General features: G+C 44.4%; 1 protein-coding gene across 1 annotated transcript in view; it reads left to right on the top strand.

Moving 5' to 3' along the window:
* Positions 1-13,870, top strand: part of DOCK11 (dedicator of cytokinesis 11) — a 180,273-nt gene that overhangs the window by 146,050 nt on the left and 20,353 nt on the right. The window contains exons 48-53 of the mRNA XM_044682838.1: positions 594-707; positions 2,874-3,020; positions 4,669-4,879; positions 5,170-5,360; positions 6,668-6,768; positions 8,276-8,414. Of these exons, the coding sequence (XP_044538773.1) occupies positions 594-707; positions 2,874-3,020; positions 4,669-4,879; positions 5,170-5,360; positions 6,668-6,768; positions 8,276-8,414 (903 nt within the window). The remainder of the gene's footprint in view (positions 1-593; positions 708-2,873; positions 3,021-4,668; positions 4,880-5,169; positions 5,361-6,667; positions 6,769-8,275; positions 8,415-13,870) is intronic.

Below are 13,870 nucleotides of genomic sequence, written 5' to 3'. Positions count from 1 at the left end.
AGGGAGAAGATGGGCCTCTCCATCCTGGAGCAGTTACATTCCATATCATGGTATTCCTATTCCCATTTCCTGTGCATCCATGGAAGGAATCTGTGCAGGTTCTCTTCCAGGTGGAGCAATAGTTCCTAGGCCTCTGGTAAGGTATTAGGGCCAGGAGCTGTGAGAGAAAGCAGGCAGTCTCTGCTGTTGCCTGCAGGCCCAGGTACAGAAGCCACTTAGTGCCTTAGAGCTGGCACCTGCAGTAGAGGAAGATGTGTACACTGGATATTCCTGTGTATTGGTAAAGCTTTTTCTACCAAATGAGGGCAATCGTAGGGATCAAGGGCTGCTGAGCTACAAAGCCAAAAAAGCCCTGGCTACCTAGTCTAGGAGGGCAGCACTCACTGCAGGGGCCCTTGGCTAGGGCTCTGTGACTGCACAAATCTGGCTTCTCTCATAGATACCAGATTTATTTATTCCTGGACTTTTGAGTAATGATGACAATGAAGAAATGTCCTCATCCAAATCACTTTGCAGTAGAAACTTTCACTTAAATGCATTTAGAAAATGGCTTTTTAAAAAGGCCCAGCTGATGTGTGCTTTCTACTTTTCAGAAACTCACTCAAGTTTATCGAACCCTACATGGCGCCTATACTAAAATTTTGGAGGTCATGCACACAAGGAAAAGGCTTTTAGGCACTTTCTTCCGAGTGGCCTTTTATGGACAAGTAAGTGGGCTGTGGTTGGCAAGCTGGAAAAGAAATGACTGTATTCATTTGTCCTTTGGATTACTTACTGGAGCAGCAAAGTACCCTTCTGGTCCTTTATAGAAAAAGCCATTCCAGGCCCTCTCAGGTTCCTGCAATTATCTTTAGAAAGTACCAGTAGAGGATTTAAGATTTTAGATGCCCTTCATCTCAGTTTCATTGAACTATTAGGATTACTTTAGTAATTTAAATTGATGTTGTTTTTAAAGGAGAAAAAAGGGTAGGGCTTCTGGGGAAGGAGGGGGGAGAATTCCTAAGAGGCATTTGCTCTGGGCCTTTTGCTCCTAGTTTCCTCTTTTAGGAGCCTTTGCTTCTCAGTGATCTTCGCCCCCCCCCCTCCAATATATAGCTAGTACATTATTTTAAAGCCTGCAGGTGGGGAGGTAATTCCAAGGAGAATTGGTCCCCTTCCCTTCTTGCTCCTTTGTGTTTGGCCCTGGCCCTTTGAGGCTGATTTCCCTGGCTTCTGCCTAGGGTTGCATTCTGTTCCAGATTTAGCTGTGCTTAGCCCCAATCTGTTATCCCCAGGTTCAGAACCAGCCTTTCCCCATTGTTGGGCAAGCAGGAGAGTGAGAAGGGGAATGGCGTCAGCTCCTGTGCACAGTTCTGGGGTCCTCCCAGGGTCCAGGCATGGCAGTTTGGCCCTGCTTGAGAGTATTTGAGAGAGCCCAGCTTTCGTAGCATGATTCTGAGGGACGGGAATGCTTCCTTTCATTCATGCCTTTCTGTGGTTTATGGATTAATGCGCTTCCTCAAAATGAGACTCTTGCTGCAACTTCTGAGGGATAGAAATAGGTTTTGCTATACTGTAATTACTTAGCTTTTTATTTTCGCATTCACTTTGGACTTTATATACCCATGTGTTAACCTGAGAAAAACATAGAACTACTTAAAGTAGTCAGAAAGACCAAGTCTTTAATCAGGAAATGGTATGGGGTTACATCCAGGTGTTGTGGGGTACAGTGGTGAACCCCTGGGTTCAGGAAGGATACCTTTTACAAGAATGCTTAAAAGTAAAAAGAAAGATTTATTAGTAAGATAGGATTATTGGCCAGCAAGATGGAATGAGTGGAACAACCCTAGGGGTTGCTCCCAGAATGCCTCAGTTCAGGGGATTTTATATGCTTTACAACAGTGAGTACCTGAGGTTATGTCATGGTGTGGACATGACTAGAGTAGTAAGCACTTAGGCATTCCGTGGGGTTTGGAGTCTGCCTGAGACCCTCAGGGCTTAGGGAAGAGATGGATGCCTGAGATACAGCCCGAGGGCATCAAGGTGTAGCCTGGAGGTATATCTCTTTGTCCATCTCAACCTAAAGGACAATCCAAGGACAGTAGTAATCTCGGGTCTTGTAGATGAGATGTTCTTGGGTTAGGAATCACAAGGACAGAAAGGAATGAGAGAATTTCCCTGTTTACAGTTTGCCTGAATAAGGGGTACAGTGTCCACGGCATCTCTGTACAATGCCCAGGCCATCTCCCTTCCATGCCCATGCCAGAAAGAGATAGTGTTCAATATCCGGCTGCTACACAGAGTCAAGTGCCTAAAAAACCACACAGAGCCAAAGCTCTGGCACACTGGCACCAGCATCTCCGAGAAGACCACCACGCAGATGATCCTCCAAAGAACAGTAGGATTTGGGGAACTAAGGACCGGAAAGTATGATTGATTGACATTACTATGGCTACAAGGAAATCAGAGTCCAGCCTATACTGACAGGATGCAAACAGGCTTGGGAAGGAAACTGTAGCCAGAGGCTGGGGAATCAGGAGAGGTTTCCTTACCATAGATATTAAAAGGATGGTTCCTGCCCTGGTGTTGACAATAGGGGAAACTTCTAAGACTAAAAGAGTACTTAGCATTTCACTAGGTCGGCTAGCTCCATCTAAACTGGTATTATCAAGTATTTTAAGGCCTTTTCTTCAGTCTGAAACTGGTGAGTTTGAGATTTCCCTCTGGATGAATCCTCTGGGGAACCTGGACGGATTGGGGTTTCCAGAATTCAAGTTGACGCATGTATAAACTGCTTTTTTTCAAAGTAATCAAAAATATGTTTTTAATGGAGACTTTAAATAATGTCTGCCAGAGGCATTCTTAAAAGACTCAATGTTGGAACTTTGCAATAGGCTTTCTTTGAAGAAGAAGATGGAAAAGAATACATCTACAAAGAGCCAAAGCTCACTGGCCTCTCTGAGATATCCTTGAGACTCATCAAACTTTATGGTGAAAAATTTGGTGCTGATAATGTCAAAATCATTCAAGACTCAGACAAGGTAATGCATGCCCTGCTTTTTTGGGGAGCCTTTCTGCATCCTCTCCAAGCTCTTCTGGGCTCTTGCCTCCTTCACTTGCAAGGCAGCAGGCTGCAGAGGTGCCATGTTGAGAAGCAGAGGGAGGGCCACAAACCCCTCTGTTTCTCTTTCCATATCTGTAACTTAGTCTTCCTTCTGGCCCTGCAGCCTCCCCTCCACCTGTGACCCCGTGATATTATAGAATCAAAGAACGTGCGACTGGATTAAGAAAGTTTAAAGCTTTAGCCAAAGGTCCAGTGAGCTACACTGAATTCTCAGAGGCTCAGTGGCACATGGCCTTCACTCATGTGAAAGAAATTAAATAGTTCCTTACAAAGTATTTGAAAGGGAAAAGGAATTGATTATTTTCTAGTCTTCCTCCAAACCCTGTTCTGCTTTGCTGCCCTTAAGTCCACTGAGAAATCCTCAGCTCTATTTCTTTCTCCTGCTCCCATGAAGGTAAACACATGGCAGTTTCTTTACAAGAAACCAAGTTCTTGCCCGACCACTTTTGGTTTCTATGGCCAAGTGGTGAGAATGTTATTTGGAGCAATGTTTATATTTGTCTTGGACAAAGTCTTCCAAGTTTACAAGTAGTTCAAGGACTTTGTGAAGACCCTGTATAGAATTCCTTTTGTTCCAGAAAGCTGAGCAAAATACGGGCAGCACATAGTGCCTGTGTTCTTTCCAAGCAACTGCAGAACCAGAGGAGGTTCCTGTACTCTGTATGCAAAGGGAAGTGACTGAAAAGCGGAAGCTATTAATACTATAGTCTTCCTTGTGTGCAAACCAGCCTTAGAAATCTCAAGCTCTTTCCACAGGAAGAAACAGTAGCTGATGGCACCAATTCATCCCTATCTACACACAGGCCTTCTTGCTCACCCCAAGACAGTGTGGCTTTCAGGGGGAGAGTTAAAGGTCTCTGGGCAGTGGTGGAAAGGTTCGCATGTCAGCTCTGGAGTGATCTGCTTGGAAATACTACCAGTTCAGCCAAGAGACTACCAATATTAGGTTGGATTCCTGTGGGTCACTGTGTCACCTGTCTGACCTCAGAAGTGGAGAAATGTATGTTGTGCCCACTTGGACATGCCCCCAAGAACACCATTCATGGAAGCCATGGCTGGTTTACCCTGATTTAAGCTGCTGGAGCCCTAGCCATGAACTCCTTATTCTTAAGCTTAGGGATGGTAGGAACCGAAGTGGGTCATTGTGGGGTGCTGGAACAGAGTGAGAAAGGTTAGTAAATAACATGCTTTTGCTGCAGGTCCAATAGTACTGAACCACATTTTTAAAAAGTCACTATAGCCTGAAGAGTGAGGAGCAGGCACAGTTGAGACTTTGATGGGCTGGGCATCCGACCTGATGTGGAGCATCTGAATTCCCTAATGCCTTTGGGCAGGACCAGGATGAGTCGTCCCTGTCCCCAATTTAATATACAGGGGTAGAGAGGGGAACTAGGACTGATTCAGTCCCCAGGGAAAGGTATTTCTAAATTGGGACTACATCTTGAGCGTATCCTCCATTCCAAGCTTTTAGCCATCAGCTTCTTCTGGGTTGATTGCCTAATGGCTTTAGCTTATTTGTTATGCTCCCTTTCCCCCTCCGGTGAGTATAAATGTTTGTCTGGCAGGTAAATGTCAAAGACCTCGATCCCAAATACGCCCATATCCAAGTCACTTATGTGAAGCCCTACTTCGAAGACAAAGAGCTGTCTGAAAGGAAGACAGAGTTTGAAAAAAATCATAACATCAACAGATTTGTTTTTGAGGCTCCTTATACTTTATCTGGCAAAAAGCAAGGCTCTGTAGAGGAGCAGTGTAAGCGGCGAACCATTTTGACTAGTAAGTATCCAACCCTATCCTGCATGGGCTTCCCAATTGGTGCATCCATAAAGATGTCAGCTGCCACCCATGGCTCTCCCTGCAGTCTCTCTGCTGTGCTGAAGCCTAATTCCATAATTCCCACTTGCTCAGAGCTATTGTCTAGTTCAGAAAGTTTCTCCCAGGCCTGTTGCTCCAATGCAGCAACTCTTAGATGGGGGGAGGGGTGGGATATGGAGCCTTTTGGGGTTTTCTTTGACTATCATGAAAAAGTCTTTCTGCCATAGTAAACTCATTTGACGTTTTAATAGCATCCAACTCGTTTCCATATGTTAAGAAGAGGATCCCTATAAATTATGAACAACAAATTAATTTAAAACCCATCGATGTTGCCACTGATGAAATAAAAGATAAAACTGCTGAGCTGCAAAAACTCTGTTCTGCTGCCGATGTGGACATGATTCAACTCCAACTCAAATTACAAGGCTGCGTTTCTGTCCAGGTATGTCCTGCTGCCAAGGGTCATGGGACATATTGAAGCCTGGGGATGGGGTCATTTACCCTAAAGCACTTTGACTGTACATGACTTGAGCTGCACTTGACTGTGGTGTTGTCACAGATGCTAGAACCAGGTTCTGGATTTGCAGACTAGAAATCATGTACTCATTCATTAGAATGTCATCTTTGCCCAAGGTTGGTTCCAGCAAACAAGAATCACTAGAATAACAAAACAAGGCCTCCACCATTTACTTGGGTGGGCGGAGGGTGGTTTCAACATGTGGCTTCTCCTCTTCCACTGATAGACACTGGAACCCCTTTGGGCAGTTCCTCTCTGTGGCTTTCTCTACATCTTTTGGGAGCAGCTAGGTGGTACGGTGGATAGGGTGCCAGGCCTGGAAGCAAGAAGAGTTGGACGTGGCTAAACGACAACCATGACAAATAGATCTTCTGGAGAGGATCTCAAAGTTTCTTTTTCCCGAAGAGAAGAAAAGCCAAAATGATTTTGAATTTGAAGCTACTTTTGTTTCAGCTTTAACTATAATGTAGCTACAATAATAGCTCAAGGGGCACATTTCTGACTATGTTAGTGTGCTTTGGGGATCTCTTAAGCCCCTTGCAGGGGGTCTTCAATGTCAAAACTGGTTTTGTTATAATTTGTTGTTCAGTCATGGGACCCTTTGTGACCCCATTTGGGGTTTTCTCAGCAAAGATTCTGGAGTGGCTTGCCATTTCCTTCTTTTAAAACAAACAAACAAAACCCCTTCCCTTCCATCTTAGAATCAGTACTGTGTTTTGGTTCCAAGGCTGAAGAGTGGTGAGGACTAGGCAGTAGAGCATCAAGCAACTTGCCTGACACAGCTAAGAAGTGTCTGAAACCAGATTTGAACCCAGGACCTCCTGTGTCTAGGCCTGGTTCTTAATCCACAGAACCACCTCGATGTCCCTGCTATTTCCTTCTCCAATTCATTTTACAAATGAGGAAACTGAAGTAAACAGGGTAAAGTGACTTACCCAGGATTCCACAGCTAGTAAGTGTCTGAGGACAGATTTGAAGTCGGGAAGATTTCTCCCTAACTCCAGGCCCAGCGTTCCATCTCCTGCACTTCCTAGCTGCCCTTTTGTAATAATACTGAGGTGTTTTAATTTGGACCATAATAAATATAAGCCACATAAACAGAAGCTCTTTGAGAAAAGGTTTTCAATAGTTTTTAAAGCATACAAAAGGGGGCCTGAGAACAAAAATCTGAGAATCACTGTAGACTACTTCTTTCCTGTCTAATGTCAATTTACTTCCTTCTGCAAATTTAGGTAAATGCTGGTCCCTTGGCATATGCCAGGGCATTCTTAAGTGACCATCAGGCTAGCAAGTATCCCACCAAGAAAGTGAATGAATTGAAAGACATGTTCAGGTAGGTTGCTCTCGAGCTTCTTGTTGTTAGACCCCAAGGCAGTCTCTTCTTAGTCATTCCTCCCCAGACACCAGGCAGGTATTTGAAGGGATGCTACATTAAGGAAGCATGAGACTTGGTCTTCAGAGCCAGACCAGGAGCATTGGGTAGTAGTTGCAAAGAAGTCAATTTAGGGATGTGGAGAAAATCTTCCTAATCCTTAAGAGCTCTCCCAAAGTGGAATAGGCTGCCTCAAGAGGTAGTAAGTTCTCTGACCTTGGAGGTCTCAAGGCAGAGGTGAGACAACCACTTGTTGGCTGTGTTCTGCTAAGGACACCATTGCTTTATGGGTTGGCCTAGACGACAACTGAAGTTCCTTCTAGCTCTGAGATACCATAACTGTTAGATTCAGTGTCCACCCCCTGTGGAGCCAGTCATCCACAAACTGCCACAGTGTGGACAGAGTGCTGAACTCGGCTGTCAAAATCACCTAAGTTCAAATTCTGTCTCAGACAACTTTTTTTAAACCCTTAACTTCTGTGTATTGGCTCCTTGGTGGAAGAGTGGTAAGGGTAAGCAATGGTGGTCAAGTGACTTGCCCAGGTTCACACAGCTGGGAAGTGTCTGAGGCTGGATTTGAACCTAGGACCTCCCGTCTCTAGGCCTGACTCTCAATCCACTGAGCTACCCAGCTGCCCCTTCAGACAACTTTTTAGCTCTGTGTCATTCCCAGTCTTCTCCAGCCCAATCTCTCCCTTTTTGCTTACACAAACTTTTCACTACAACCAGAATCCTCTCCTTACTCTCCCCAACACTCCTTCACGTTCTTGCTCACACCCTCCTGGAGTAGGGTCTAAACTTTCTATTTGAAATTTAGCCTTGGGAAAGCTCATTGTTATTTAATTCTTGCAAATTTGTGTAACTTTTTGCCCTGATGCAAGGTGGACACTTGGAAAGCAAAGTCTGGCTCACATTTCTGTGTTCTTTCTAGCACTCAGTTCTATTGAGTAAATGAAGGGATTAACATGGACCAGGATTCCTTGCCCATAGTCCAAGCTGCACAGCAGAGTTCAGAGATGGACAGAGCTGAGGTGGGAGGGGGTGAACTCAGAGCAGCCAGATTTTCACCAAGAAAAGCAAGAGCTTTCCCTGTGTAGAGGAAGACCATCAAGATCCTCGGTCTTTTTACTAAGCAGGGCACAGTTTCAAGGCATGTTACACTGTCACAGAAGTGTTTTTTGATCCAAAACTGTGATTTCATTGGCATAGATACCTCCAGGTTAGCACAGTGCCTGCAGAGCATGCAGTAGGCACTTAATGGATATAGGAATAAATAGACTGGACACCCCTCCCTCTGCTGATGGGCATCTTTTTGGCAACACTGCCTTAGGGAGTAGCCTAGGGACAATGAAAGGTTAAGTGGCTAATCTAAGGGCACACAGGCAGTCCCAGGCAGAACTTGAATGACTCTAAGACTGGCCTTCCATTACAGAAATATGACCGCTGCTTTTTTCCTGTTCATCCACAGGAAATTCATACAAGCCTGCAGCATTGCTCTTGAACTCAACGAACGACTTATTAAAGAAGATCAAATCGAGTACCACGAGGGATTAAAGTCCAACTTTAGAGACATGGTGAAAGAACTGGCAGACATTATCCATGAGCAGGTAAGCACTGCAGTGCCCAAATCATAAGGCTTCCAATACATGGCTCAACAAACAGATGGTATCAGAAAATTGGCATCCACTTCATTCTACCACTTTAAACAGTCGCTGTGAGCTAGTACTGAAAGCAAATAGAAGTTATTAATCTTCCCCAAATGTCTTGATCTGCCATAATGTCATTGGTAAATCTTAACCAATATACCCTGAGTTGGCTGAGGGCTTTTCCAGCATTTTCTGACTCTTGTTAATTCACTAATTGTATCTCTAGAACATCTCATACATCCACCCCTTTCTCTGCACTGCTGCTACCTGAGTTTAAGTCCATATCACCATTGACCTGAACTCTTGTAAGAGCTGTCACACTTCAGCTGCTCTCCCTGTTTCCTCCCCATAGCCCAGGTTTGACTCTTTCAACTGAGACTTTCCCTCATATTTTACTGAACACATGGAGGTAATTGGTCAAGAGTTCCATCTTTTTCCCTTTTCCTCATTTCATATCCTTCCAATGCCTTCTGCTAACATCTCCTCTCTCCCTGGGTGATCTTTCTGTGTGCCAAGGATAATCCTTCATGTGCACAGGTGAGCCAAGTCTGTCCCGTCTTCTCCTCTGTCATCCTTTCGCTGATCTCTGTCAATTTGCCATTTCCCTACTACTACAAACATGCCCATGTCATCTCATCTGATGGCTAGATTCCTCTGTACTATGTGTCTCTATTTCCTTTCTATTCACTGTCTTCTTAACTCTTGACACTCTGGCTTCTGTCCTCATTATTTCCCTGAGATTGCTCTCTCCAAGGTTACCAATGATGTCTTAATGGCCAGATCAAATGGACTTTCCTCAATTCTCATCCTTCTGGACTTCTCTGTAGCCTTTTTGGGGGGCCCTCTCCCCTCTCCTGGTTTTCACCTAAACCTCTGACCCAGGCCCTCTTCTTCCTCTATACAGCGGTTCCCAAACTTTTTTGGCCTCTCGCTCACTTTCCAGAAAAAATATTTCTTAGCCCCCTCGAAATGAATTTTTAAAATTTTAATAGCAATTAATAGGAAAGATAAATGTACCTGTGGCCATCACTGCCCCAATGGATTGCTGCAGCACCTACCAGGGGGCGGTGGTGCCCACTTTGGGAATCACTGCTCTATACCATTTCTTTTTTTAAAAAATCTCTTACTGTCTAGCCTACTAACAAGCCTAAGACAGAAGGGCAAGGGCTAGGCAAACAGGGTTAAGTGACTTGCCCAGGGTCACACTGCTAGGAAGTGTCTGAGGCCAGATATGAACCTAGGACCTCCTGATTCCAGGCCTGGCACTCTATCCATTGTGTGACCTAGCTGTTCCTCCTCAATACTATTTCACTTATGGATCTCATCAACTACCACAGTTTCCAACATAATCTCCATGTAGATGACTCTCAGATCTACTTGTTTGGCCCTCATCTGCAACTTCACATCTTCAGCTGCCTATTGGACATTTTCAATTCTGTGTCCCATAGACATCTTCAACTCAGTATGCCTAGAACTGAGCTCATTATCCTTCTTCCTAACTTCCCTATTTCTGTTGAGGGTACCCCCATCTTCCCAGACTCACAGGTTCACATCCTCAGTTCCTTACTCTGGCACCTCCCATGTCCCTTCTACCTTTGCATCAGCTTTCATATCCATCCCCTTCTCTCCTTTGAAAGTTCCTCCATCCCCTAAAGCCTGAGCTGCTGGAACAGTATGCTGGTTGGTGTCTCCCCACTGCAATCCATCCTCCATTTCACTGGCAAATTGATCTTCAGGCAGTGTAGGTCTGACCATACTCTACCCCCCAGGCAATAAGCTCCAGTGATTCGTATCACTAGCAGGATCAATGAAAACATCCTGGTTTGGCTTCCTCTCCTTTCTCTCCCTTGTCTACCCTTTCCTCTCCTGCTCCTCTCTTCTCCCTCCTTTCTCTGCTGCTCTCCTCTCTATCACTTTCTCTCCCCTCTCTCTTCTCTCTCTTCTATCATCTCCTTTCCTCTTCTCAGTCATTATCTCTTTTCTTTCTTCCCATCACTGATTCTCATCTGCTTTCTCCTTTGTCCTCTGCTCTCAATTACCATCTTTCTTCTCCATTGTCACTATCTCCTCTCCGTCTCTCAAATCACTCTTTTCTCTCCTTTCTCTATCTCTCCTCACTCCTTTTTTCTGCCCCATCCCTCATCTCTTCTCACTTTCTCTTTTCCATCTCTCCTTTTTCTTCTCTCCTCTCTTCTCCTTCTTCTCCTCTTTGTCTTCCCTTCTAGAGAGAGGAAGGATAAAAGAGAGACAGAAGGAGAAAGGAGAGACAAAGAGATGAGGAAATGGACATAAGAGCAGTGGGTGAATTCCAGCTCACCAGCTTCTGTAGCCTTCTCCCTTGGCCTTCCACTGAGCCATCAGGCCCTTTGATGTCAGGAAGCCTTTCTAGAGGAGCATAGCTTACTGTGGCCACTGGGCTTTCTTCTTCCCACGAGAACCTGAACTCTTCTGACCACACTGATGCAAGGAGAACTGTAGGAGAGAAAAAAATCATAGGGAAAGGCAAGTACAGATTCTTTCCAAAGACCCTCAAGGGCAGATAACATGGATGGGGGATAGAAGAGAGGTACATAAGGGCCCACAAGCCTAGAAGGACACCATTTTGCATGGAGAAGGCACATAATCGATACTTCTTAAACAAAACCAAATTGGATACACAGTTAGACTGCAGGGCCTAGAAAACACAGAATCAGCCATACGTGCAGGCTTGTGTGTTCCATATAATATGTGCTGGCCTAACTTGAGAAACAAATGCTAAAGCCTGTATTCAGTGTAAACACAGAGTTAGCTCAGAGCCCAGCTTGTAAAGTAAGGGTTTCAGAAACATTTGCTGCTTGGTTGCTTCTAGGCCCAGGGCAAGGCAATGGCTTTTGTACTAAAAAATCTAGCTCTGACTAATGCTTTGGAAACACCTTCAAGGGAAGCCCTCGCAGGCAGGGGAGAGCAGTAGGCAGAGGGGGCACAATGTACCAGATAAGGAAAAGTAAAGACATCTGGGCTAGGGGTTTGGCTGAAGCACAGAACACAACCAAGAATAACCTACCCAGCAAAACTGAAGAGGACCCTATGTGGAAGGGAGGGGAACGGACAGACATTTAATGAAATGGAAAATTTTCAAGCATTCCTGATGAAAAGACCAGATCTGAATAGGAATTGTGACGCTCCAGTGTTAAGACTCAAGAGAAGCATAAAAAGGTAAATATGAACCAAGAATTTTAAAGGACTAAACAAGGTTAAATTGGATGGGAAATTATAAATGTAAGCACTCAGAACTTTATCATTGCTAGAAATGTTCATGGGAATCTAGGCATGAGGAATTGAGGGGATCAGGACAGCAAGTGGTTAATTGTAGGAATTGAATGAACCAGGCTGCCTTCCATCTTGTGACTCAATTCTGGAGCTTGTTCAGTTCCCTTTCTATTCAGTTATGGGCCTGAGCTGAAGTCAAAAAAGGTGAAAGTAGCAATAATCGTCTCAGACAAAGCAAAAACAGAATTAAGAGAGATAATCAGGGAAGTTAGTTTACAAAAAGGGCACCATGCCCAGTGAAGTATGTGCCAAATGATAGGGCACCCTAATTCTTGAAAGAAAAATTAAATGAGCTGCAGGAGGAAACAGCCTGAGGCCCACCACTGATTTCTCTCATGCCTAGATCACGTTGACCATAACATAGATAAGAAAGAAGTTGCAGAGATAAAGAAAATAGATTTTTAAAATATGAGACTACCTGTACTTGTGCTTAACCAAGGACCTAGGCTATGCTGACTGGAAATGCAATCAGATCCTAAGACTGATGCAAGGAGTTTTCTCACAATTGTACATATCAAAGTAAGTCCTTTGTCTTATCTGAAAACTAGCCCCATAATGATCAATCAGTTGTCATTTCCCCATGCCTTTGATTGTTCACAGACCTGGGGAGGGGGAGGGGGAAGATGGGATTAACTCTCCCCTGCCCATTTTTAGATTTAATCCCCAGATGCGTATACACCCCACTTTATGCTTGAGTGGGGGGGGGGGGTAGGTCTGTAACTCACGTGTGCTAAAAGTAGATGACAAATCAGAAACGACTGATTGCCCCCTGGGCAGTCCTAAGAAAATTCTTAGATTTTGATTGGTCCACATAAAGTGGAGGAAGGCACAGGAAGTGATGCAAAGAAGCATCCTTAAAAGCAGTTGTAACAGGGGTAGCTGGGTAGCTCAGTAGATTGAGAATCAGGCCTAGAGACAAGAAGTCCTAGGTTCAAATCCAGCCTTAGACACTTCCCAGCTGTGTGACCCTGGGCAAGTCACTTGACCACCATTGTCCACCCTTACCACTCTTCCACCTAGGAGCCAATACACAGAAGTTAAGGGTTTAAAAAAAATAAAAATAAAATAAAAGCAGTTGTAACTTCCTGTGAGAGAGACTTCATTACACTAAATATTTGCTCTGGCCCCTGGCAGGACTAATTAGTCCTCAGCCAGAGGGCCCTCAGCCTTCAGCCAAGGGCCTGGTGATGAATAAAGCAAGGGCTCCAGCCACAAAGCTTCTTCCAAGACCAGGGCCTTTCTGGAGGATAGTCCCTCCAGAAAGCCAGGAAAGGAGTCAGCCTTTTCACTCACCCACTTGGTAGTCCTAAGGGAAGGTCCAAGAGCTTCCTCACCAATGTCAGAGTCTCAGGTCCACAAAGCAAATCCTTCACCAGCCTCCAACTCAAACTTTGAAATCCGAAAAGCTCCCTCTCACAGGAAGTTACAACTGCTCTTAAAGATGCTTCTTTGCGTCACTTCCTGTGCCTTCCTCCACTTTACATGGACCAATCTCAGTCTTAGAATGTTCTTAGGACTGCCCAGCGTTTCTGATTTGTCACCCACTTTTAGCACACGTGGGTTTTGGACCTCCTCCCACTCAAGTGTAAAGTGGAGTGTATATGCTTTTGGTGATTAAATCTAAAAGTGGGCAGGGGAGAATTAATCCCATCTTCACAATCCCCTCCCCCCCCCCCCCCCCCTGATCTTTGGGAATAGTCTCCCCAATGGATCATTTGACATAATCATTTTGTACCCCTAAAAATCTTCTAACTACAGGTGCATACAATATTGCACTTTCTAAGAGGAAATTATAATAGAGATAAAAGGGAAATAGAAGAGAGAGAAAACAAAACCAATGATTGCTAGGTGCATTGAAAAAAAGCCAATTAGGGGGGCAGTCCCCTTTGGCATAAGAGTTTATATTCAAAATAAATGTGTTCAACCCCCTTCAGTTCAATCAATTGTACCCCAAAGTTCATTCTGGATCTTCAAATGCAGTGTAGGTTTTTGCAGATATCTTTCTCCAAACAGTTCATTTTCTGGATTCAAGGAGTTAGAAAGCTTCTTTCCTTAAAATTTTTCTCAAAATTTTAAATCATGGATTTTATAAAAATATATACAGTGCA

This window comes from Gracilinanus agilis, chromosome X (genome assembly GCF_016433145.1).
Source record: "Gracilinanus agilis isolate LMUSP501 chromosome X, AgileGrace, whole genome shotgun sequence".
NCBI classification, from domain to species: domain Eukaryota; kingdom Metazoa; phylum Chordata; class Mammalia; order Didelphimorphia; family Didelphidae; genus Gracilinanus; species Gracilinanus agilis.
The sequence above is the reverse complement of the archived record's forward strand: the minus strand, read 5'-3'. Positions and strand labels throughout refer to the sequence as shown.